The 23,295-nt window shown below is 29.6% G+C and overlaps 3 protein-coding genes across 3 annotated transcripts in view; 1 reads left to right on the top strand and 2 right to left on the bottom strand.

Moving 5' to 3' along the window:
* Positions 1-6,826: 6,826 nt before the first annotated feature.
* Positions 6,827-11,502, bottom strand: LOC112692178 (golgin subfamily A member 6-like protein 1). Its single transcript, XM_025566749.1, has 9 exons — positions 11,401-11,502; positions 11,088-11,320; positions 10,157-10,303; positions 9,965-10,094; positions 8,965-9,031; positions 8,029-8,207; positions 7,783-7,959; positions 7,487-7,699; positions 6,827-6,958 (listed from the first exon to the last, which is right to left on the bottom strand). The coding sequence occupies exons 1-9, from the start codon at positions 11,500-11,502 to the stop codon at positions 6,860-6,862; spliced, it is 1,347 nt and encodes a 448-aa protein (XP_025422534.1). The 3' UTR covers positions 6,827-6,859.
* A 1,721-nt stretch (positions 11,503-13,223) lies between these two features.
* LOC112692187 (very-long-chain 3-oxoacyl-CoA reductase-like) overlaps positions 13,224-23,295 on the bottom strand; it is a 33,122-nt gene continuing 23,050 nt past the window's right edge. Inside the window, exons 5-6 of the mRNA XM_025566761.1 lie at positions 14,842-15,240; positions 13,224-13,601 (exon numbers count right to left, since the gene is read on the bottom strand). Of these exons, the coding sequence (XP_025422546.1) occupies positions 13,443-13,601; positions 14,842-15,240 (558 nt within the window). The 3' untranslated portion in view covers positions 13,224-13,442. The remainder of the gene's footprint in view (positions 13,602-14,841; positions 15,241-23,295) is intronic.
* On the top strand, positions 18,363-20,661 carry LOC112692186 (piggyBac transposable element-derived protein 4-like). The gene is made up of 2 exons (XM_025566760.1): positions 18,363-18,573; positions 18,655-20,661. The coding sequence occupies exon 2, from the start codon at positions 18,667-18,669 to the stop codon at positions 20,398-20,400; it is 1,734 nt and encodes a 577-aa protein (XP_025422545.1). The 5' UTR covers positions 18,363-18,573; positions 18,655-18,666; the 3' UTR covers positions 20,401-20,661.

Raw genomic sequence — 23,295 nt, 5'->3', positions numbered from 1 at the left:
CATAAGAAAAAAAATCACACAGCGTCAAGTCGCAAGATCGCTGTGAATAGCTTTGGTTTTTACGCAACGAGATTAGTCTGTCCAGGAACACTTCAAGAGAAACAATCCTTCTGCTGTGTAAGAAGTTCCTGGACTGACTAAATAATATTAAAATTAGAATTAGTTTCTCATTGAATTTAGTGGATTTATTATTACTTGTTTATTATCATTGAGTAATGAATATCAATGTTACTTTTAACTTTTTAATGTTTTATGATTTAAAAAAATCAAAAACTTGTGATAGTCGCAGAGGGCACCTACCTCCCTTTGTGTACACGCCTATAGTTCCAGAACCCCTTTACTTGCACTTGTTTGGCCAAGATATACGTACTACTTGTACTTTAGTGCAATAAAAGTGTTGTATAAAAGGCTAAGACCAGGGCCGGCTTTAGGTCTTTCAGCGATTAGTGTAAGAATTATTATAGCAATCTTTCATCTTAAATGATAAACATATAACATAAACAGTCAGCATTTATGGGAGCTGGAGTGGCTTTATTAAACATATTATAACTTAATATTTAGCATGCATAATCATAAATTCTTAAAATAATTGTTCAAACGTGCATATTTGTTACATATTTGTAAATCATTCAGAGAACAAACATAATAGTACTTGTAATAATGTAAGAATAGTTTATAGAACTGTAATTGTACCTAAAAGCGCAACCAATCCTTGCATGTCGATGAATAATAAATAATGATAATTATAATAATAATCATACTATATTGAATCACATAATGAATTTTTTTTTTCTATCCATAGAAGATAACTTGCGTCGCCAACGATTGATCAAATTTAATTCTAATGTTAAGACCTCTCACGCGCCCTTCCTGACTCACCCTCTCACCAGCCTTGTTAACTGCACAGTCTTCATATTTAATTTTAATAAAAAAAATTAAATAGCGTACTAAACTTTTTTGACTTCAAGATAATGTATAACCCGTTTATATGTAGGTGCTATAATTATATTTGAAGAGTTAAACACGACAAGTGGAGTAGTGAAGAAAAATGTTCATGCACTTTTCTACTTAATTTAACTTAAACTATACATAATAATACACTTATCATTCGAATGACTATTTTTAAAATTTTAAAAAATAATAATAACAACTATAATTCACAAATATAGAATGATTAGTAGAATTTATAATGTAAGACGTAAGTTGTAAAAAAGTTTTTATTAACAGCACAGTCGTGGTATCGAAATATTACCGTGGATTTACCCAAAATATATTTTAACTTCTACAATAAATATGATAAAAACAAAAATAGCTAATTTATAAATGTAGATATACGCCTCTATTGGCGATAAACAACTTTTAATGTTTTGGTTGGCGGTGGGTGGATGTGTAACATACGACTGGAAAAATAACATTATTATTATAATAATAGAATTATTATTATAAATAATATAAAAAATGCAAAAAAAAATACAAATAAAATCAATCAAAATTTATAATATACAAAAAATGTTAATAGGTATATGTCACAATATTATATGCAATCACGATCACACTACATAGGATTTACGTAAACGTAATACTTACACGTACTAAACTAAATTATTGTAAAATTCAATCGCATGGTCTGTATCTTTTTCCGTAACGACATATTTTTATCGTTATAATCGAAAAGATTGTAATTCGTCCCACGGTACTTAATATAGATAAGGTTCTCATACAACCAAGGTAAAAACCAATGAAACTTTTATTTTTATAAAAATATATAGTACTCATTACTCGTACTGTAAACTGTACGGACTATTTTTTTAAATAATACAAAATGTTTTTTTATTATTTGCCTAACATGAAATAGGTATTTAACTAGGTATTTAACTAAATTTCTAGGCGGATAGTGAAATTGTATAAATATTAAATTCTATGACTATATGCCTAGACATTTAATAAAATGCCTGATTTGACTATATGCCTACGACATATATATATATATATAAAATAAGGTTCACCATAATATATGGGTTAGTGTGCCGCGAAAACTGTTGGAAATGAAGTGTACCGCATTGTTAAAAAGGTTGAAAACCACTGTTGTAGACTGTCATTCCCTTTTTTGCATGTCTTAAAAATTAAAAATTTAAAAAATTAAAATTTTAAAATTAAAATCTAAATTTTTAAATAGATTGTTTCATTAGTTTAGTTTGTTTATGTTTTCAAATCGTCGAAATGTACTATACTGTATAAATTATATTATATTTTATTATGAATGTCTACTTCATAATTTGTGTTAAAATTATTTTTGCAGTTTTTCCTATGTAATTATACAATTTTATGAAGTATTCGGTTTATTTTTACTGTTCAATTCATTCATCCATTACATTTGTTAATTTAAGGTTTGTACTTAGATTTTAATATAAACCTCAATATAAGTGTTATTAATTTTTTCATTAGCTATAAAATAAATGATTACTGATTGCACATGAATAATTATTTCGATTGAATCTTATCCAAAAACCCTAATTACATTTTAAAAAAAAAAAAACTGGCGCACTAATTCGCCGTTTCTGAACAACAGATTTTTAAATACTATCGGCAGTTTGAAAAACTAATTTTCTTAGATATTGTTAATGTACATGTTTATTGATTACGATCAATCGTTCTATAACGTCTTTGAAATATTTACAAATTAATAATATATAATAATGGTATTGGTTCTTTAAATGATCGTCTTTAGTATGAAAGCAAATGCTGTAGACTATGATAGTTTAACAAAATAATTTAAAATAAACTTACCACGTTTCAGTATGCCTATAAGGATATTTTAAAATGCACTTATCATTTTAAAAAACATTAAACCGATTAAATTCTTTAAATATTCAACATTTACCAAACAGCAGGAATATTCTCTATTTTGATCAACCATAAATTAATGTATTTATGTTCATTTTTGCCCACAACTCCCATTTCGTACAAATTAAAATAATCATATGAATCTCACAGTATACCAGCAATTGTAGAAGCAATACAACCATTTCATTTTAATATTAAATTTGTCTAATGTTTTAGTATTTAAATACTAAAATAATACACCTTTATACAAAGGTGGACATTAACTTTTTAACTTACCAATTAAATTAGTTAAGTGGACATTAACTTTTTAACTTAACAAATTTAATTGGTAGTTGAAATAACTTAGCTTTTCACAGTTGATTTAAAAATGATCTATCGTGTTAAACAATTTTGAAATTTTTCGTTTATACGCAAATATTAATATATATAAAAATTAAATAATCATGTAAAGTAAAATGGTCATATTCACTATACATCAAATGTCATATTACAGGGGTCCCCAACCATTTTATCTTCGAGTGCCATCAGAAACTTTTATAATCAATACGCGTACCATCTCAATTTTAAAACTAAATTGGGAGTAAAATTATTTTAATATATATTTTCATTATTCATTCATTTCTTAACATTTTTTTTTATTTTATATTTATAAAAGTAAAAAAAATTTAATTTTTAGCTTAATATTCAAATTATGTAATCTATTTACTAATTAAAAAAAGTATATTAACTTTTTTTAAATCGAGTTAAGTTAATATTTTTTTCCTTATTAACTTTTAACGAATCGAATTAAATTTATGAATTGTTAAATGTTAACTTTTAACTTATCGATCTTGTATTCTCTTAATTTAACTCCAGTTAATTATTTTCATTCATTTGCCCATCTTTGCCTTTGTGTACTTACACAATACACTTACACTTACAAAGTCGGTCAATGTTTTATCATATTTTATACAGTCTCTTTGTTAATTTGAGATTAGTATTTACTCTTATGACACCCGGGTTGTTTAAAGGCTTATGACGTTATTAATGGCAGTGACCAACGATCAATTTATAGTATTAAGACCATACGGTTAGGTGATGTCGATCAAGTTCCGAAATCAGTGAACGCTGTATTCTCGTTTTATATAAATAAAATATACGTTGAAATAATGCCACGTGCTGCATGACCTTATATAACAATAAGGCTTATCCGTGAGTTGTGCCATTGTATCATCGGTAAGCTTTTCCTACGTAATCTCCATTGCGCATAATACTCATGTACGACTGTAGACATCACAATAAAGCTTAAATAATTCAATTTATACATGTTGCTAGAAAATAAATAGCAAAATGATTATTTTATTTGTTTCGCATGTCACGACCGTTGAAAAGGATTTGAATGTTTGTTTGTTAAGCTTTCTTGAAATCTTGTACCTATGCATTTATATTTACAATATTACATGATCGTTTGTACGGGCGAATACTGTGGTACATACCAACTCTTTTGAATTTCAAATATCTTGAATAACATGCCTTTAATATTTATATTAAACGCGTGAACGCGTTATACTTCCTTTTTTATTTTTACCACATTAGGTAGTTAAAATCTGAACACCGGTGGTGTAATAAATACTAATAATTGATTAAATATCTTATTTTATTAACAAATATTTTTCTATTAAAAAAATTACGTATTATTACACTAATAATTTTGAGTTGTGAATAAGTTAGTTTTGAGAAGTCGATTGACTCCATCCACTAATACAGTTAAAATCGTCTTGCATAACATATCAATGAAAATGCGGTTCGGTGACAGTAATAAATACAATAAACAACGCTCTGAGTTTATAATTTAAAAGTAAATACATTTCTTAAGGCTAAGAAATTAAAATACCTAATAAATAAAAATTATAATAGTGAGAACTATAAAATTGTAGATAGATATTATAGGTTACTATAATATTATATTAATCCTTTGGAGATATTTAAAAACAAAATTACAATTCAACTATTTTTTTTGTTTATTTTTTTTTATGAAGCTTTTACAAGTCATTTAGGCTCTTTGCTTTTAAAACCAATTCACTCCAAACTTTTCGCACGTAAGCTAAATAGTTTAATTTAATTATTACAAGATATATATCACATTAAAAAAAGTACTTCGTTACTTGGAAAAATTAAAATTAATTAATTTAAAAAACTAAAATTTAGTAACCATAGATGATTTTAGTTTAATTACTGTTTATTGTACTAATTAATTAAATAATTTAATATAATACTAGTATACCGGTTGCAAAAATTTGCAACAGATAATTTATTTATATAATAAAAAGTATAGGTGCAATCGAATCAATACATAAACACATTTTAACAAATCAATAAATGAGTATAATATCGAAAATCGAAATGACAGAGAGTGTGAAAGAAAAAAGACTATTCAAATTGATATATTAGTTATGTAAGGTAAATATACTGTTAAGCTTTAAGTTATTGCTCTAAAACATCTCTCTTTGATTCTTTTTCCTCACAACAAAACTACTACAAATAGCTTTAAACACGCTTAACATATAATGTACTCGTATTACAAATTATGAACGCATGAGTCTTCACATGAACATGTTCAGTGCGGTCCTTTATTTTTTCTTGGGGAATAAATAAAAATAAAAAATAATATTTTATTTAGGAACTATAATTTTATATTTAAATGAAAATTTATTTAAAATGTATTCTTTTTATGCATGATCCATACGTATACAAATAAAATGCCGAAGATAACAGTGACGTTAAGGTGTACATTATGATTTTAGATTTATATTATTAGTGTATCTTTAGAGGATCGATAAAAACAATAAAGATCAATGTATATAAGTATAAATTAAATCATATTATAATTCCTATAAAAAAACAAATAAATAGGGTAGATTTTTATTTTTATTTAGTTTCGCAATCCCGCATTACTATTACTATTATTAATATATTACTTATTAGATATAGATGTATAAAATTGTATTGATATTCCTTAGCAATAAAATTAAAACACATTATAATTAGAAATTGTCTCCAAAAAGCACTAGCTTGTGGGAGAGAACAATTTCAAATTTCAAATTTATATCCATAAATATACGATATATATAGATATCTACATGGTTTAATATTTATATTAGTTAAAATCTAAAATACATTAAAACTAGTTTTAACTAGTTAAACTATAGAATTAACCAGGACTTCAATATTGTTACTAGTTTTTAAATAAAATGATGTAACAAAAGTAAATTTGAAATAAGTATAATTTTTATTATTTGTTTTGACAATGCAAACTATTGTGATATTTAAGATTACATAAAATATTTTTTTTACATAAGGAGCGATTTAATCCACACGCATTTTGAAGCAAGATACTTAGACATAACAGAATTTTACATTAATACCAATGTTAGGTATATTGTATGAAAGTCGAATTTTGATTGCCGGCCGGTCGAAGTTATCTTAATTTATTTTCATAAATTATCCCACGATAAACACCATATAACTAAATATCATGATAGTTTGCCTTGTTAAAACAAATAATAAAAATAATATTTATTTCTGATAGACTTAACTCTAATGTGATGTTATGTATCTAATTATGTTTGTATGGCAAGCGTTTACAAATGTAACATTGTGCCGGCTGTAGGTTAAGTCCTCATTACCTGATGCAAATCGGTGTATTAAAGCGCTTTTTGATTCTGGCAACACCAACTAACCAAGCGTCAAAAACGACGTCCCATTTAGTGTCATAAAAGAATTTCGCGAAATTTGTCGGAAGAGTATTTATTCTTACATCAAGATATTATTTTAAGAATTAATAGATAAAAAATACTTCTGTAATATTTTTTTCATTTATTTTAGAAACATCATGTATATTGGTATATCAATTGTTTGGTTTAAAATTACTATTTTTTTTATTTATTTTTTTATTTTTTTTTTTTTTGTCAATATAATATATTATATTATATATGTTCAATTTCACCATTACTATTAGCATATGCTATTTGTGAGATTAAATTTGTTTTAATAATTTTTGAAGTAGTTCTTCTTGTTCAGCTAATTCTTTCATATGTTTTCGATGATTTTCCAATTCAGTCATTTTTTGTTTTTCCTGTGAATAGTAATAAAATATTAAAAATAAAAACGAATATAATTCCAAAACGTGTATTTTACGTTAATATATGATTAATTTCAAACTCATTTTTTAATAAAATAATTCTGGATGAAATATAACGTAATAAATATAATAGTGCACACTCGAGTATACGGTTGAGTTAAAGGTCATAATTTATTAGCGTTAAGTGTAAACATATGTATGTTATTGCTATAAAATATACAATGCCATACACCATGCTAAATAATAATATTTAAAATAAAAGTACAATTAATAATTAACTTCTGTAAATATATTATGATGAGATTAACCATATAATATAATTTATAATTATAATTAATACAAACGGTTAAGTGTGATAGTAAAAATGCATACATTTTAAAACCAGAAATAGATATTCATGGAATACGCACGGGACAAGCCTGTCAACGGTGCGAATCAAATACCGAACGAATTTTTTTGACGTTAAGCAATTATAATTAGACAATTATAGTTATTAAAAACGTGAACCACTATCTCACTTACAAGTATATCTTTGTTGGAATTTATTTGATTGCTTAATTCTGTTTTGAAATTCCATTTTCTTTGTTTAATACTTTGGCACAGTTCCTTTTCTTCTTTTAAATAGTTTTCATGATCCTTCATTGACTCTTCTAATGCTTTGCGCTTCATATCGTTTTGATGTTTAACCATCTCCTCGTTAAATTTTAACTGTTCCATTAATATTCTGTTGTCTTCCTGAAAAGACAGTATAATTATTACTGTTATTATGACACGGGAACTGCACAATTTATACGGGCTATAAGGAAACAAATCCGTACCTCTACGCGTTTCCGCCGCAATTCGTCTTTTTCGCGTTCAACGGATACTTTCAAATCTTCAATATCTTTTATTTGTTTCATCAAAATGTTCGACATTTCTTCATTTTGCTTTCTGCGTTCTTCTTTAATCATTGCATCGCGCTTCATGAGCCACTCGTTGTCGTGCCTCAATTGCATCTAAAGTTATATTATACGAAAAATTAAATTTTTATTCGAGAAACAACGATTCGGACTATCGTTTGTAACCTTTGCTTTGCAGGCTTTTAATTTTTCCCTAGCTATATGCTCTCTGGTTGTGGTTACGAACGTATCATTTAAAATTGATCCACATTTGTCAGATTTTGAAAATAATTTAGCTCTTTCTTCTAAGAATTGTGCAATTTCTTTTTCATTTTGTTTCTGATGTTTTATACGTTCCAATATTTCTGCAATAAAATCGACACAGCGTTGTAAATATAATCATTTGGACTTAAACGACGAACTTAAATGGAAATTCAGTTGAAGATGGTTGTATAATTTATTAAATCATTCTATTTAGTATAAAACAAGTATGAGTTATAAATATTTTTTAATTCTTTACAAGGACATTAATTGTATTTGTATTTATGTTTTATTTTTTGAAATGCATAAAATCCGTAACAGGTCGGCACTTAAAAAAAGGGTTTCATATTTATAGTTTTTTTCATTTAATGTCTTGATTAAAATCAATAAAATTAATTCAAGTATCATAAAAAAATAATAATCAGTACAAATAATTTAATACATTAGACTCTCGACAATTCGACTGATATCATACGTATTTAAATTTTATTAAAGTCTATAAATAATAAGTACATACTAATTTATGACATAATGTAAATTTATCTTATAATGGTACAGGTTTAGAAAAAAAATTATCAGTTTGTTTTTGTTTTTTGTTTAAAATGGTGTTTTTAATACAGTAGTATAAATCGAGGATCTGAAATTATCTACTGAGCGCAAAAATAACGAATATAGAGTCAATTGTAACTCATTGTAAACTGATGTAGGTTGCAATGTGGTTTTAATTTAAAAATTTTAAAGTAGTAATCAATGTATATTGATTAAAATAAATATAAATGATTTATCACATATTCTATCCTAACCTACTTAAAATAGAAAATTGGTATTTAACAAGCTTTAGTATGTTTTATTTTTGCTCACCAAATTCTTTCTCTTTGTTTAATTTTTCCGTTAATTTTATTAAATCTTTGCGTTCGGCATTTTTTAACTCTTTTTCATATTCTTTTTGAACTTTTTTTTCTAGTAACTGCTTTTGTAATTCATTTCGAAATTTCTGTTTTTTTTCCAAAATATGGCGATTTTCTTCTTTTTTCTCGTGAATCTAATAAATACAATAATATTATACTATAATAGGACCAAAATAACAGTTATTTTTAGTAAATCAAATATTTTTTATTTAGAGTAGCTTCTATTTTAAGTGTATAAAAAATTAAAATAAAATTAAAAATGATTGCATTTAAATTTCCTTGAAATCTATTGGAAACAAAAAAAAGTATTAATTATAAATAAATACAAAAAAACCACTTACAATATACACGTTTTATCTAATATAAAGAAGTTAACAGTGATTTTTTGTAATATTTTAATGCGTATCTATAATATTATCTCCTTTTTAAATTAAGTCATAACATTTATTATATTGTTGTTATGCCTGATGCATAGTCGTGTCTTCCCACATTGACAAAACCCAATTTCACTAATTCCTATTCACCGACATCTCTGTTCACTGTGGTATGTGTTGCATATTGGTTTGAGGATTTTTTCTAATTAAATATGAGTGTTTGAGAAAAAAGTGTTTATTCTAATCTTCTACAAATTTAAAATAGTACAAAATAGTACGGTTTCGGGTTTATTCGAAAATATTTTTATGCAATATCATATGACATACATGATATAATATATGTCGAATAAACCCGAAACCGTACTATTATATATATATAAATATGAATTTTTTAAATTATAAACAGAAAACTTATCGCGACCCAAAACTGTGCCGCGATCCACCGGTTGAAAACCACTGGTCTAGTTGACCGATCATAATCAAACCAATTTTTTCTCTACTGCGTACAGGTATCTTTTTAACATTTTATTAAATAAAGTTTACCTGATTTTTAATAAATTCTGTATTATTTATGATAGCCTGTTCCAATTTCTTAAGTTTTTGTTCTTTTTCCATCATTTCTTTTTCCTGAATTATTTTATAATTCATATCAGATATTTCTTTTTGGCGCTTAGTAATAGCTGCAATTCTCAATTCACTAGAATTTTCTCTAAAAAAATAAAACTACGTTTGTTTAAATTCATGAGTTTAATTTATATTGTTAATACAAACATGAAATGTTGTAAACGTTTTTCTTCCGCTGTTTTACGTTCTTCTTCATCTTTTTTTATTTTTGACTCGTCCAATATCGCTTGTATTTCCTCCTTTGACATTCTAAGAAGTTTCGGTTTTTCCTCATCTTCTTCTACTAATTTTTGACTAAAATATTAAGAGAAATATTAAGCTTAACTGAGAATTTAATGTGCAATAGTACCACGCAATATTTGTGCGATAAAAATGAACATATGCATTTAAAACACCAATTTAGATATAAAAATGTATATTTTTGGAAATGTATGTAATTAATTTAATTAATTGAGTTTTTGATTGTGTTCCTTGCATATAACAGCGTTAGCAAAAATTTTAGCACAAATATTTTGTGTAAAATAAATATTATACTATATACTGAGTAGTAAACATTTATTATATTTCTTTGAGTTAAACGAGTACGTTTAATACTATTAACATATTTACTATATTTACATTTAATACTTTAACATTGTTATCGGTTACTTTTATTATTATTTTAATGCTCATTACTTTTTATCTGACCAATATTATTACTATATTACTATATTATAATTTACACTTTGTTGTCAAAGTGTAATAACGTTATGTTAAATCTTTTAAAATAAAATAAATATAGATATACTTAATATATAAAAAAAATCAGCAAAATTAATTATGAATAGTATTACTATGAATAGATATAAAAAAAATGTAACATAGTAACGAAATATACGATAAAAATATTAAAAATCCGGCATTTGTATGATGTATTACAACTGAAATATTCAAAAATATTCAAAATAAAATTGTATATAAAAAAAAGATTTTAATTTATACCAAATGATTTCTCAATAAAATGCATAGATAAATAATTAGAATTATTAAATTTAACATAACAATGTTTACTATAGAAATAAACAATAATCGTACAAACTTCGGACGTTCTTCTACAAATAAATGTTCGTTAGTTTTCATTTCCTCATCAACCATTCCTTTTATTCGGTTATATAAATGCTTCTTATCTGCTACGTTAATCATTTCTATACTAAGATCATGATTATGTATACCTTGAAGTAAATTTTCAATTTGCATTTTATGATTTTGAAGACGTATTCGCTCCTTGTCACGAATTCGAATTTTGTAGTCGCTTCCAGGTTGTTTAGCTATCTGAGATAATTTTAAGTAATACGCTAATGTCTTATTTCGGTGTTAATAAAATACGTAATTATATGTAGGTAAATACTTACTAATCCATACGAATACGCACCAGGTCCGCGGATTACCATTTTTTGAGTGTTGCACTTTTTATCTGGGGCGACGGGTATTAAAGGTTTTCCTCCGTAGATCATTATAGATTAGTCTTATGTAAGTTTTTAAGATTAATTAAGCATACAAGTATAAATATTTTTCTAATATTTTCTCGTTCTTATTATCGTAACCAATATTTTTTGATAGATATTTAAATTGTTACTATATTAATCAAATACTGTATATTCAGTTTCTAGTTATTACTGCTGTTATTAATTGTAAAAATTCTGAAATTTAAAATAGCCTTACAATCTTTATAATAGCAATATCAAAGTACATAAATACATTACGTGCAATATAATTTTTCACAAACACTTTTATAAATACGATTGTTTCTATAACGATAAAAATATAAATTAATATATTTATATAATCATAAATCACAATATTTTATCATTAAGATCTCCACCTTTAGAACGTGTCTTAAAATTTGTTCAGAAAAAAATACATATTTCTTAACTTTTTATAGGAACTCGAAACATTGTTATAATTTAAATAGTTTTGTAAATAAAAGTTTCCAATTTTGGGTCACTTTTTATTTCAGTCTCCGGCAAGTTGCCCTATATTATCACTCCGTAATTGTTTCGCTGGCACAAAGTAAGGATTCAATTGCCATCCTGCCGTTCCTCGCCATGCCTTATAATACATGATAAATTCAGTGTCCGCCGCTAGATTACTAAATTACTGTTCAGGGCTCCCATTTTAAATATTTATAAATTATTATAATAATCGTGTCAATTTATATCATTTATACTTTTAATTGCTGGCAGTTTTTAGTGAACTAAAAAAAAAAAATAATTGTACAATTTGTTTATCATTGAAAAATATTAAGTTTTATATTATAAAGTATTACTTATATTATTAATATAACCTTGTAGTATTATTAAAAATGAAACTATGTAATTAGCTCAATTGTTTGTATATTTTAAATAAGGCACCATTAAAAAATCATAATATTTTGCACTATTTATAGGGATTTTTATAATTTTATGAGATGACATTTTTGGGAGCCCTTCTGAAAAAATGGGTCCAGGGCCCTTAAAGTACTAGGCCAATAATGGATATTTTATGTACATGCGTCCAACAATACATTGCGCATACATTTGTACCGTCGAAATATTGGAAATATTATTAAAGTGCTTTCCAACAAAGGCCGCACGCGAACAAACGAACGTTTTCAATCCCTAGCCCGTAGGTTGGGGGTACCACAAGAGTTGGTCGATACATGAGCATATGAATTGATACGTGATAGTAGAGATCTATTCGTTTCTGAGGCGGTGAATCAAAGAAAACAATACACGTGCTTTGGTTTCGACGTGATTCGTAACCACGCGTTCAGTTATCCTAACACAAGAACGCACTACGAGTTTGCGTATCGGCACATTGTGTCATCGAATTCGCAGCGTCGACAGTGGATTACGTTGTACGCGAGTCACATAAATCAATGGTCTTCGACAGTAACCGTCATCTGTACCACCCGCACCACGGTGTTACTCGTAGCCAGTGCTCGACTTGGCAAAATTAAAGAAGGGGGACTCTATTTACTTTAAAAAAAAACGTGCCTAAAACTGGACGAGTGTTATGATTATAGCGTTATAATAGTAAGGGGACGCTAAAATTTCTGAAAATTAGTTGGGGTACTCCGTTTCCCTGCGTCCCCCCATAAGTTGAGCACTGCTCGTAGCCGTTGCGAGGGAGATGCAAGGTAGTGCATTAGCTACCCTCCTAGGTTATAAATTGATTCGAAAAAAAATAAAGGACCTATGAAAAAACAATTATTTTATTTCAAACACCCAATCCCAAGTGATTGCAAATTAGTTTTGGCACCTACGTAAAGACAATAATTTTCCGAACAATAATCGACACTCTTTGGGTTTTCGCGCACATTTTCCGATCGGGATGTCGGTACGCCCCCGATAATCGCCCTGATGGTGTCCGATGGTGTCGCTGAAGTCTCCGGACCCGTTGGAATTTCGAGACGTCATCGATCCCGTTGCTCCGGCACGGCTCTCACGGCGTCCTTGGCCGCTTTTGCATGCCTTCGCGCCATCCGGTCCCGGTTTCGGCACATCATGCGGCACACAGCTCTGGACACGTACGCGTCACCCACAGCCCATCTTGCCACGTTCATCGCCATCACCTGCAGCAGTCATGTGCAATCTAAACCGCAGCGTTACTTGTCACTGATGAAGCGCCGGTATTGGGCCCCCCTTCCAACGATTTTAATATTTTAAAGTTTCTCCCTCACACCTCTAGCGCCGGTTAATTTTAAGTTATTTTTCTCGTCAACAATCCCTTCCCCATTCGATAAGACCACCGTCATCATTAGCAGTGCTGTTGTCGAGCCGCTAGTTGAACGCGTGAAAAAACCGCGGAGCACTGAGACCCGCGCTGAAAAATGTAAATGAATGACATTTTATCTAAACGAAAGTTTTGTCAAAGTGGTAAGGGAAGCATCCAACGGTGGTCCAACTTGTCGATAGAAAACCGCGTGCGCAATGCGAATTCATTGTCCAGAATCCACGGTTGCGACTCGGATAAATCGTTTTTGGATGCGATTCGGACGCGCGCCGAGTGTATATTATATTGAGGTACGATTTCATCGGATCCGTATTATTAATGTGTATTTATTTCTATAACGAGAATTGAAACGAAACGCAAACGGTTAAGAGCACGCTCGCGCGACGGTCTGATTTCAAACGAAAGGAAACCGTAACGGACGGCAAATCATATCGCGCACCTCATCGACCATGCCGGTGTGCGTTCCTAAAGCCCGCGTCCACCCTAGTAAAAATGTACGTTGTACGCCAAATGTAGTATTCGCCGAAAATATTTTTAGAAACAAATTTTCGTTAACGATCTATAATCGAATATTTAGTGCGCTGCGTGTTCGTGATCAATAATAATTCGCTATGATCGTATTGGTTTCTGTTTCGATAGAGATGTTTTGTTCAATAACAACTGGATTTCTTTTTTTCTCCTTTTTTTTTAATTGAACGGCGTGCAATAATGAGAGCTGCGTATTTCTTTTTTTTTTTTTTTATTTATAACAACCAATCCATCGGACATTAACCGTAGAGTTCAGTTGACGTTTAAAAAAAGAAAAAGAAAAAAACACGAAAATACGTCCACGCCGATGTTGCTCCGCGAAAAACCCGTAGCCGACGGATCATGTGTGTGTGTGTGTGAGTGTGCGTGCGTGTGTGTATGGAAATTCGCTGAAAATATTCGCACGAACAAATTTATGGCAAACACGGCGCTAACGGCTAACGGCGCTCAACGCAAGACTATTACTGGCGTGGGCGCGGCTTAACGCGTGTGCCGCCCGCGTGTCCGGTCGGTCGGCAGAGTTAACCGCTTCGAGCCTGTCAATTGCTTACCGTGAGCGTGTGCGCCGTGTAACCGGTGGTGCCGATGCCCGGGCGCCCGATCGAGAACGGCGACGACGGTGAGTCCAACACCGCGGCGGCCGCGTTCGCCAGCCACCCGGTCTCGTCCCTGCGGTGGCCGATCCCGTGGCCGCGGCGCGCAATCCGCCCGCACCCGCAATGGCAGCCCAGCGATCGGAGCGAGTGGCGCGCGTACGTGGCCGGCCCCGGCACCGGCGTCCACCCGACGTTGCCCGTGGTCCCGGGCCGGATCCCGCTCATTTTGGTGGCCACGTACCCGGGTGCCAGGCACCGGACCGCGATCCGCGGGCTCCGCGCCGTCCCGTGCTTCCCGTCCGCTCCGCCGTCGTACTCGGCCGCCAGTTCGATCGAAAACTTCTCCACGAACGCCTAACGAGTGCGAACAAAAAAAAGTCCGTTAATAAGTTTCGCACTCCTATAGCGCTGCCGACGTTGACTAGCTAATATCGACATTGGTCACATCTGTACTGGTCAAAACAACCGTTTGAAATAATTCAGCAAACTTTATTCTCAGAAGCGTATCGGTTATCATCAGCAACGCGTTCGATATTTTGCGTTTAATCACGTTTGAGGTCGGTAAAAATTCCGGACGAATCGCACGAATTGGTTCGCGATCCGAATGTTGACTAAAAAATGCGTTTACTTTTATCCAAGTCTTATAGTTCTACACGTTGAGTTTAAAGGTTAAAACTGATTTCTTCCTTATTGTCGATATTGTACAATAAAACAGTTATCTTATGACAAATATAAATGAATTTCGCTATGACAATTCTCAATAAAATAAATTACTGGCGCCGAGCACATAGTCCAAAACGGGTGTCCAGTGGCGCATTTAGAAACTTTTCATTGGGGAGGTCCAACAAATTTTCCAAACACATTTAAGTGGGTGGCTCCACCCCCGCCCTATCCAACAGCATAGCACTTAAAAATAAATTAAATTTATTACAATACATTAACATAAAACCATTTTGATATTTAAACTTTTTTATTTTTGAATATATAAAACCACATTTATAAAACAAAATCCAATATTCTAAAATTTTATGCTAATTCATTAACAACATCTAGATTTATGTGCCGATGAATAGACATCGTTTCTAGTCCATTTAGTCTCGTCTACATACTAATAAATTTAAACATACAATAATTAGTTATATTTTTATACATAAGATATAAAATATTTTCAAAATGATTAAACGATTACTTAATCTTGATCTGAAATATGTTTTCAGCTTTGTCAAAGTTGAAAAAATCATTCAGGTGTTATTAACACTCGTAATGTACAAAATAATTTAATTAAAAAATATATATTTGGAAAATCAGTTTTTGGGCAAATTAAAATCGCTTATAATCCACTTATGATGTTGACATCTTGACTGGTCATTTTCATTTTCCATATTTTTAATTCAACAAACGCACTATAATTTTTAACTGGTGGTAAATTAAACTCAACCAAATTCTTAAATGATAACCTTTCTACATCTATAAATGTGGAACTAAATAAACATTTAAACCCTTTTTATTTTATACACAAAACATGATATTTAATACAGGTTTTTATTTTAACATAGTTTAATTAAAAGCTATGACATCAAAATCGGATTTATGATTTTAAATCGAGTTGTTGGTTGGTTGATAAAATGTTTAATAAATGGCATAAAATCTGTCACTCTTCTACAGAAGATACTTGAGGATTGGCTCTAATTGATTGTTTTCTTGTTTTGTATTTTTTGGTTATATCTGTACCAATAACATTAGCTAAATTATATTAAAATATTATATTTTGTATACCCAAACTTTATTTATTTTAATTTTTATTATTTATAAACTAAAAAATTAATAAATTAAATAAATAACAGGTATTTCTGGAGCCAATATGGAGGGTCCGGATTCCATTGACCCCCCCACCTTAAATACGACACTGATCACGTCATAACAATACCTATAGTACTGAACTTAATAATATTGAATAAAATATTTTTTAGATGATTTAAAAACCACAATAGTAGTACACCTACGTATTATGAATACAAAATACAAGTCAATTAAAAATGAATTTATTATTCTAGTCACGGCTATGGTAATGAATATTAATATTATATAATATTATATATGTTAACCAAATCTTTGTTAAATATTATGTATATAATATATGGTAACTCTATGATCATTTAACACTTTTAAACCATGAACTTTTTTTTAATTTATTAGTACTTAACAAATATATTATACTTATTTATATACATTTTTATTTAATAAACATACTTGAGAAATAGTTCTTAATTTTTTACATCTTAGAATCACTTTCATGTTTACTTACATATTCCACTTGAATGAAAATTGCTGTAAAAGAGCTGTGACTTGCGAGTAAATTTATTTTTAAGAAAGCAGATATATTTAAAAGTAATATCATATTGAGAAATACAGAAAATGAGACAACTTATATATAACTTATATAAAAAAAAAATTGCCGTCTAAACACAATATAAGTGGCCGACGGTTGTGAAATTGTCAGTAAAATAGCATAAGGAATAAACGTTTTAACTCCTCGTGTTCTAATAATTCCGACAGATTTGCCATTTCAGTTTAAAAAAAGTGCAGTATCCTCTAAAATTAGCTTGCAATAATCAGTGCCGAGTTAACGAAAAAAAATTAATTTAAAATAATGTATATGATGATGGATTCGAAATTAAGGGCAAGATAATAATAATAAATAATAATAACACGTAAAAATTGCACAATCCACACTCTAATTTCATTAATCCGCAAACATAATTGTTAGAATATCTTTGAATTACATTTAATGCACATTTAAATTCATCTCTTAAAATGTTATTATTATAATTTACAATTATTCTACGATAATCATATTTTGCCTTATATGTTTCTAATTCCAATCCATTTAAATAAACACAAAAAAAAATATATATACACGAGTATATATATAAACTTCAAAATTTCCTAACCCGCTCTATTGGAAACGTATGAATACAATTTTTATTCTCTACCAATTTACCCGGAATTACCTTTTCTGACGAAATTATTTACTGCGTATTATATACATATATCATTAAAATGGTTTTAAAATGTTTTAAATCAATAGTTCGTAGTAATATTATGTAAAACATTATAATCTATATGTTAAAATTATTTTATATTTTTACATACCACTAAACTAAAGTATATTATGTAATATACATTCGTATGTTAGCTGCTTCGCGTGTATAACATCGTGTATAAATTCATATGAAATTCTCTACCAATGTATACAGTCTACCCTCCGATGAAATGTTGTTTGATTTTGTAGCAACTACCTAAGCCAAGGTTATTCGAACCGAGACAGCTGCATTTGAAAACCGTATGGGTATATATGTATATATATATATATAAGTGTGTGTGTGTGTGCGCGCGCGTGTGTGTGTGCGTGTGTGTGTGTGTATATATGTATATACACATGTGTATATAAAAAAAATGTTTGCTGACCCCCGAGAGCAGCTGCAAACAATATAATACACGTACAATGCATGCGCATGCGCGCACTCTCCCCGACCAAATCGTATATAATCGATTCCATAGATATTGTACGTTAGTGGCAATGTTCTTTTATTTTATTTAACACGTCTACTGCTATTGGTTACTGCCGGCGATCCCGAACTGTTTTGGTAAAACTCGCTTTTCGTCAATTTTCGACTCGTGTTCGTAGTACGTAATAAAATATTTAATATAATTCGAGTGCGGTTATTAGTTTTAATATTATTTATTTGTGTAATAACGTTGTTTTAGCAATAAACTGCGATGTCGGACTTGCCTTCAACTTCTAAAAGACCAGTCAGGGCAGTCAGGCTACCCAAGCCCACTATTAGACCTTTAACAATACTTGATATCATTGAAAATGATTTATCGGATGCATCTTCCAATGGAGATTTTGACTATTCATTTTTTTTGAATAGTTCTTCTGAGAGTGATTCCGAAAACGAACAAAATGAAGTAAGTGCAGATGATAATGATAATGATAATGCAGATGATAATACACACACTTATTCACAATGGGGTACCGTAACGGGCTTAAACCAAAAGCACTTTGAATTTAACGATATAAGAGATATTCGATTTAATTTTAAAATAAAATCGTCTTGTCTTCAATATTTTCAAATTTTCATGACTGATGAATTAGTAGAAATAATGATGTTAGAAACTAATAGAAATGCCAATCAATTTGTAAAACAAAAACGCATAACTAGAGATACTCAAATGACAAAATGGGTTGATACGACACATGAAGAAATGATTCGTTTTATAGGATTGTTATTTTACATGGGAGTAGTAAAATTATCTTCAACTGCAAATTATTGGAGCAGAAATGTTTTATATCAAAATGAAATATGTAGGAAATCTATGTCACGAGAAAGATTTGAACTTTTACTACGATTTTGGCATTTTGCAAATAATCAAATAGAACCTGAAGGGGATCAGCTTTGTAGAATTCAATATTTAATAACATATTTAGTAACAAAATTTAAAACTGCTAAAATACCAGGTGAAATTATAGCTGTAGGTGAGACAATGATACCATTTCGTGACCGGCTAAAATTTCGTCAATTTATGCCACAAAAAAGTCACAAGGATGGAGTTAAGCTATTCAAAGTTTGTTCTCCAGATGGGTATACTTATGATATAAATATATTTGCTGGTAAAATGGATAAGGAATGCGAAGGACTCGAAACCGTCGTCCTTAACCTTTGCGAAGACTATTTGGACCAAGGACGAACTATAGTTACGGACACTTTTTATACTTCTATAGCCTTAGCAGACAGTTTATTAGAACGCAGAACTCATCTAGTAGGAATGGTGAAAAAAACCGAAAAAGGTCTACCGTTAGAAGTAGTGAATGCTCAAATAAAAAAACGCGAGATTATTGGGAAAGAAAATATAAATGGTATAGTATTTGCGAAGTGGAAAGAAAGGCAATATATACACACTCTAAGTACATGTCATAATTTGGATATCGTAGAAACTGGAAAAAAAAATCAAAAAGATGGAAAAATGATAAAACCAAAAGTCGTAGTTGACTATAATGAAGGTCAAGTGGGAATAGATTTATCGGATGAACTTTCGAGCCGAGGTATGCCAGTACTCCACGGGAGAGCAATCCGCTGGTACCATAAAGTTGCATGTGAAATATTATTAGGGACATCGGTTGTAAATGCATATTTACTTTGGAAAATTCATAACCCCGATAATTTTATAACAATAGTAGAGTTCAGAGAGGCACTAACTACAGAACTTCTTATTTTAAATGATAACCCAGCGATTGTAGCGTCGAAACATAAATTGGAAGTTACAAAATTGGTCCGTAAAAAAAACAGAAAACTTAGAAGGAGATGTGTCCATTGCTATGAAAAAGCACGAAGTGGAGGTTGCAGTGCCGAAGAGGCTAAAAAAGTTGCGACACAAGTTTCTACATATTGTTCTGGATGTAAAGGAAACCCATTTGTTTGTATGGAATGCTTTCAGACTGACCATATCTAAGTTAAAACAAATTGAGTTTATATTATAATATGTCATAAATAAAATATTTTTATTTCTATATATACACATTTATTACATAGTGACAGAATAGTCATAGGCGCAACTAGACCAATAATTTTGGGGGTGCACAAATAGTGAAGAGCTCATAGATCCATGGGGGCAAAGCCCTCACAACCCCAAACCACTAATCTAATTACTCTCCACATTATGAAAAAATAACTACTAATAATTATTTCAATATAAATACTTTGTTTTAATATTTATAATACAATTTATTTAACAAAATTAAATAATCAGATCTACCTACCAACTTACCTATTTTAACATTATTTTCCCCCTCGGCCATAAAGTCTAAATACGCCTATACATTAGATATTATACAATTTGTCTATACAGACATATCATATATATATATATATATATATATATATTATATAGCTGGGTCCCTGGATACATAATAGGTACCTATTTTTCTCAATATACATTTATATGGTACATAAATTTTTTTTGGAAAAAGGCTTATATTTTTTGGGGGTGCACATTTTAAACTTGAGGGTGCACAAGTCCCCTGTGCACCCCCCTAGTTGCGCCAATGAGAATAGTACTCATAATTATTTTATTTTGACAACCATGAACTGAATATTATATATAAATTTTAAAATAATATGATCAATAAAAAATTTTCTTATATTGTATTTGGTGTTTAATTTCTTTAATATATATTAATAATACTATACTTTCAGTAAAATACTACATTTATTAAATAATTATATTAAGTAAGTAAATAGTAAAAATATTTATTTAAATTCAATATGTATTGTACAATTTAAAATTAAAATACATAAAAGAGTGAGAAAAATAGTCGGATTTAAATGGGGTTTGATATGTTTAATAGATATTTTTCTATAACTTATGTTATAAGTAAAAAGAACTGCATTCATAGGAGGCCAACCAATTTATTTTTTCAATTAATACTAACGTGGATCAAGCTGTACCTGTAATATCCGTGGCCTAGCAATAAAAAAAATGATGGGTACCGGCGGCGATCATCATGGCTCGATATGAATAATCGAAATGGGATCACCGGTACTACCCATGGCAACTAACGTGTTAATGATAAGTACCTAAACAAATCAAAATGTAATTACAATTTAACAACAATTTTAATTTTAACTAAATTTAATATAATTTTTTTTAATATTATTTAATTATAATAATATTTTTTCCCGTGCAAATAAATTTATTATACATTTAAAAAAACTCCATTGATTTTCATATTATCATATTAATCCAATAACCAACATTGATGTTATATATACAGTAGAATCCGTTTATTACGATAACGTATATAATGATATTCCGGATAAAACGATTCCTAGCCTTATATTCATTTGTTTTAATATCTCACATAAGCAGGACCGGACCGGGCATGCGGAATACCAGGGGTTGGGCTCCTTTTTTTTAATGTTGTTTTTATACCTTTGGTACATCTAAGTGGGCCGTTTTTTTTTATTTTCCTGGTAGAAATTTCTGTCCCAGTCCGACCCTACACGTAGGTAATGCTTTCGGCTGCAACACGATTGCACCCGATCCCTTTTTATCTGATAAGATCACAACGCCATTGCGCACCAAATAATTATATGTGTATATACTATATATAATAATTTATGTATTACATAAAACAATATATACAATACATACTTTCTACATATAATGTTCATATACATGCACTCAAATTTATTACCTATTAATTCACAATTTTACTTCCCAATTATTACAGGCTTAGGATTGTCAACAAATTATGGTTGGCTTGGTTAAAAATTGTTTTTTTTTCTAAATTATATGTTAGCTAAATGTATATACATGGTCAATAGTCGAAAATGTTTTTATTAAAAATTTTTTTTTTCTTAACTAATAGTCATTAGTCGATATTATTATTATAACTATCATTAGCTCAATCAACTTTTCATTTCGATTTTGAAATAGTGCATTTTGTGAACTAATAGTTCAAGTGCATGCACATGCAAATTATAGAAAGTATGTATTGTATACATTATTTTATGTTGTATATAAATTATTATACATAGTATATACACATAATTTGAAATTTTGGTGCGCAATTGTGTTGTGATTTTATCAGGTAAAAAGGGATTGTGGTGCAATCGTGTTACAAATTTTTTGCGAAATTGTGGTGTAATTAGTTGGGTCGAAAAAGGAAAAATTGCGCAATCGTGTTACATCGAATGTTTTTGTCTTCCGGATATAACGATCTGATTCTTTAGGTTCCTTGAAGATCGTATTAAACAGATTCTACTGTATATATTAAACATAATTTAATTTTATTACGGTGAGATGAAGATAACATAAAATAGTATGAAAGACATAGAGTGGCGTAGTTACGGGGAGGATGTAAGGGGTTTCCATTCCCTCCACAGATTTTTTTTAATGATATTTGATTATTATTTATTAATATTTATATATTAGAGTAAAATATTTTGATTTTACTATGATTAGATATTTATTAAAAATTGAATAACAAAATAATTTTCATTAAATAGGGTACATAATAATAATACCATTTTAAATGTAATATTATTACAATGACCTCGTTTTAAGATATACTAAGAACACTTAAAAACTTACTCTTAACCCCCCTCCCCAGAAAAAAATTGTATCTACGCCACTGAAGACATGTATCTTAAAAGGTGGAGAACCTTTGCTTTAGGTCTTACGAACACACACACACACACACACACACACACACAAACAGCTCGTTAACGCGCGGTGATCCGAATACGACCAACTTTATTATTCTAATAATTTAGTACGCACTTAGAATTGTTATCGTATCGTAGAAATTCTCGTATAGGAATAATAGTCGGGAAATTCCACTGC

The sequence above is a fragment of the Sipha flava genome, unplaced genomic scaffold, assembly GCF_003268045.1.
Source record: "Sipha flava isolate LNK unplaced genomic scaffold, YSA_version1 71_pilon_pilon, whole genome shotgun sequence".
Lineage (NCBI taxonomy): Eukaryota > Metazoa > Arthropoda > Insecta > Hemiptera > Aphididae > Sipha > Sipha flava.
Note: the sequence above shows the minus strand (reverse complement) of the source record. Positions and strands in the feature narration are given on the sequence as shown.

What these genes read in the sequence shown, in the direction of transcription:
- LOC112692178 (XM_025566749.1), bottom strand. Translation starts at nt 11,502, where the DNA reads ATGATCTACGGAGGAAAACCTTTAATACCCGTCGCCCCAGATAAAAAG. An exon ending in AACTTAAGAAATTGGAACAG is followed by an intron (nt 9,032 to 9,964) that starts GCTATCATAAAT and finishes TATGAAAAAGAG; the next exon opens with TTAAAAAATGCCGAACGCAA. An exon ending in TGCGGCGGAAACGCGTAGAG is followed by an intron (nt 7,700 to 7,782) that starts GTACGGATTTGT and finishes CTGTCTTTTCAG; the next exon opens with GAAGACAACAGAATATTAAT.
- LOC112692186 (XM_025566760.1), top strand. Translation starts at nt 18,667, where the DNA reads ATGTCGGACTTGCCTTCAACTTCTAAAAGACCAGTCAGGGCAGTCAGG.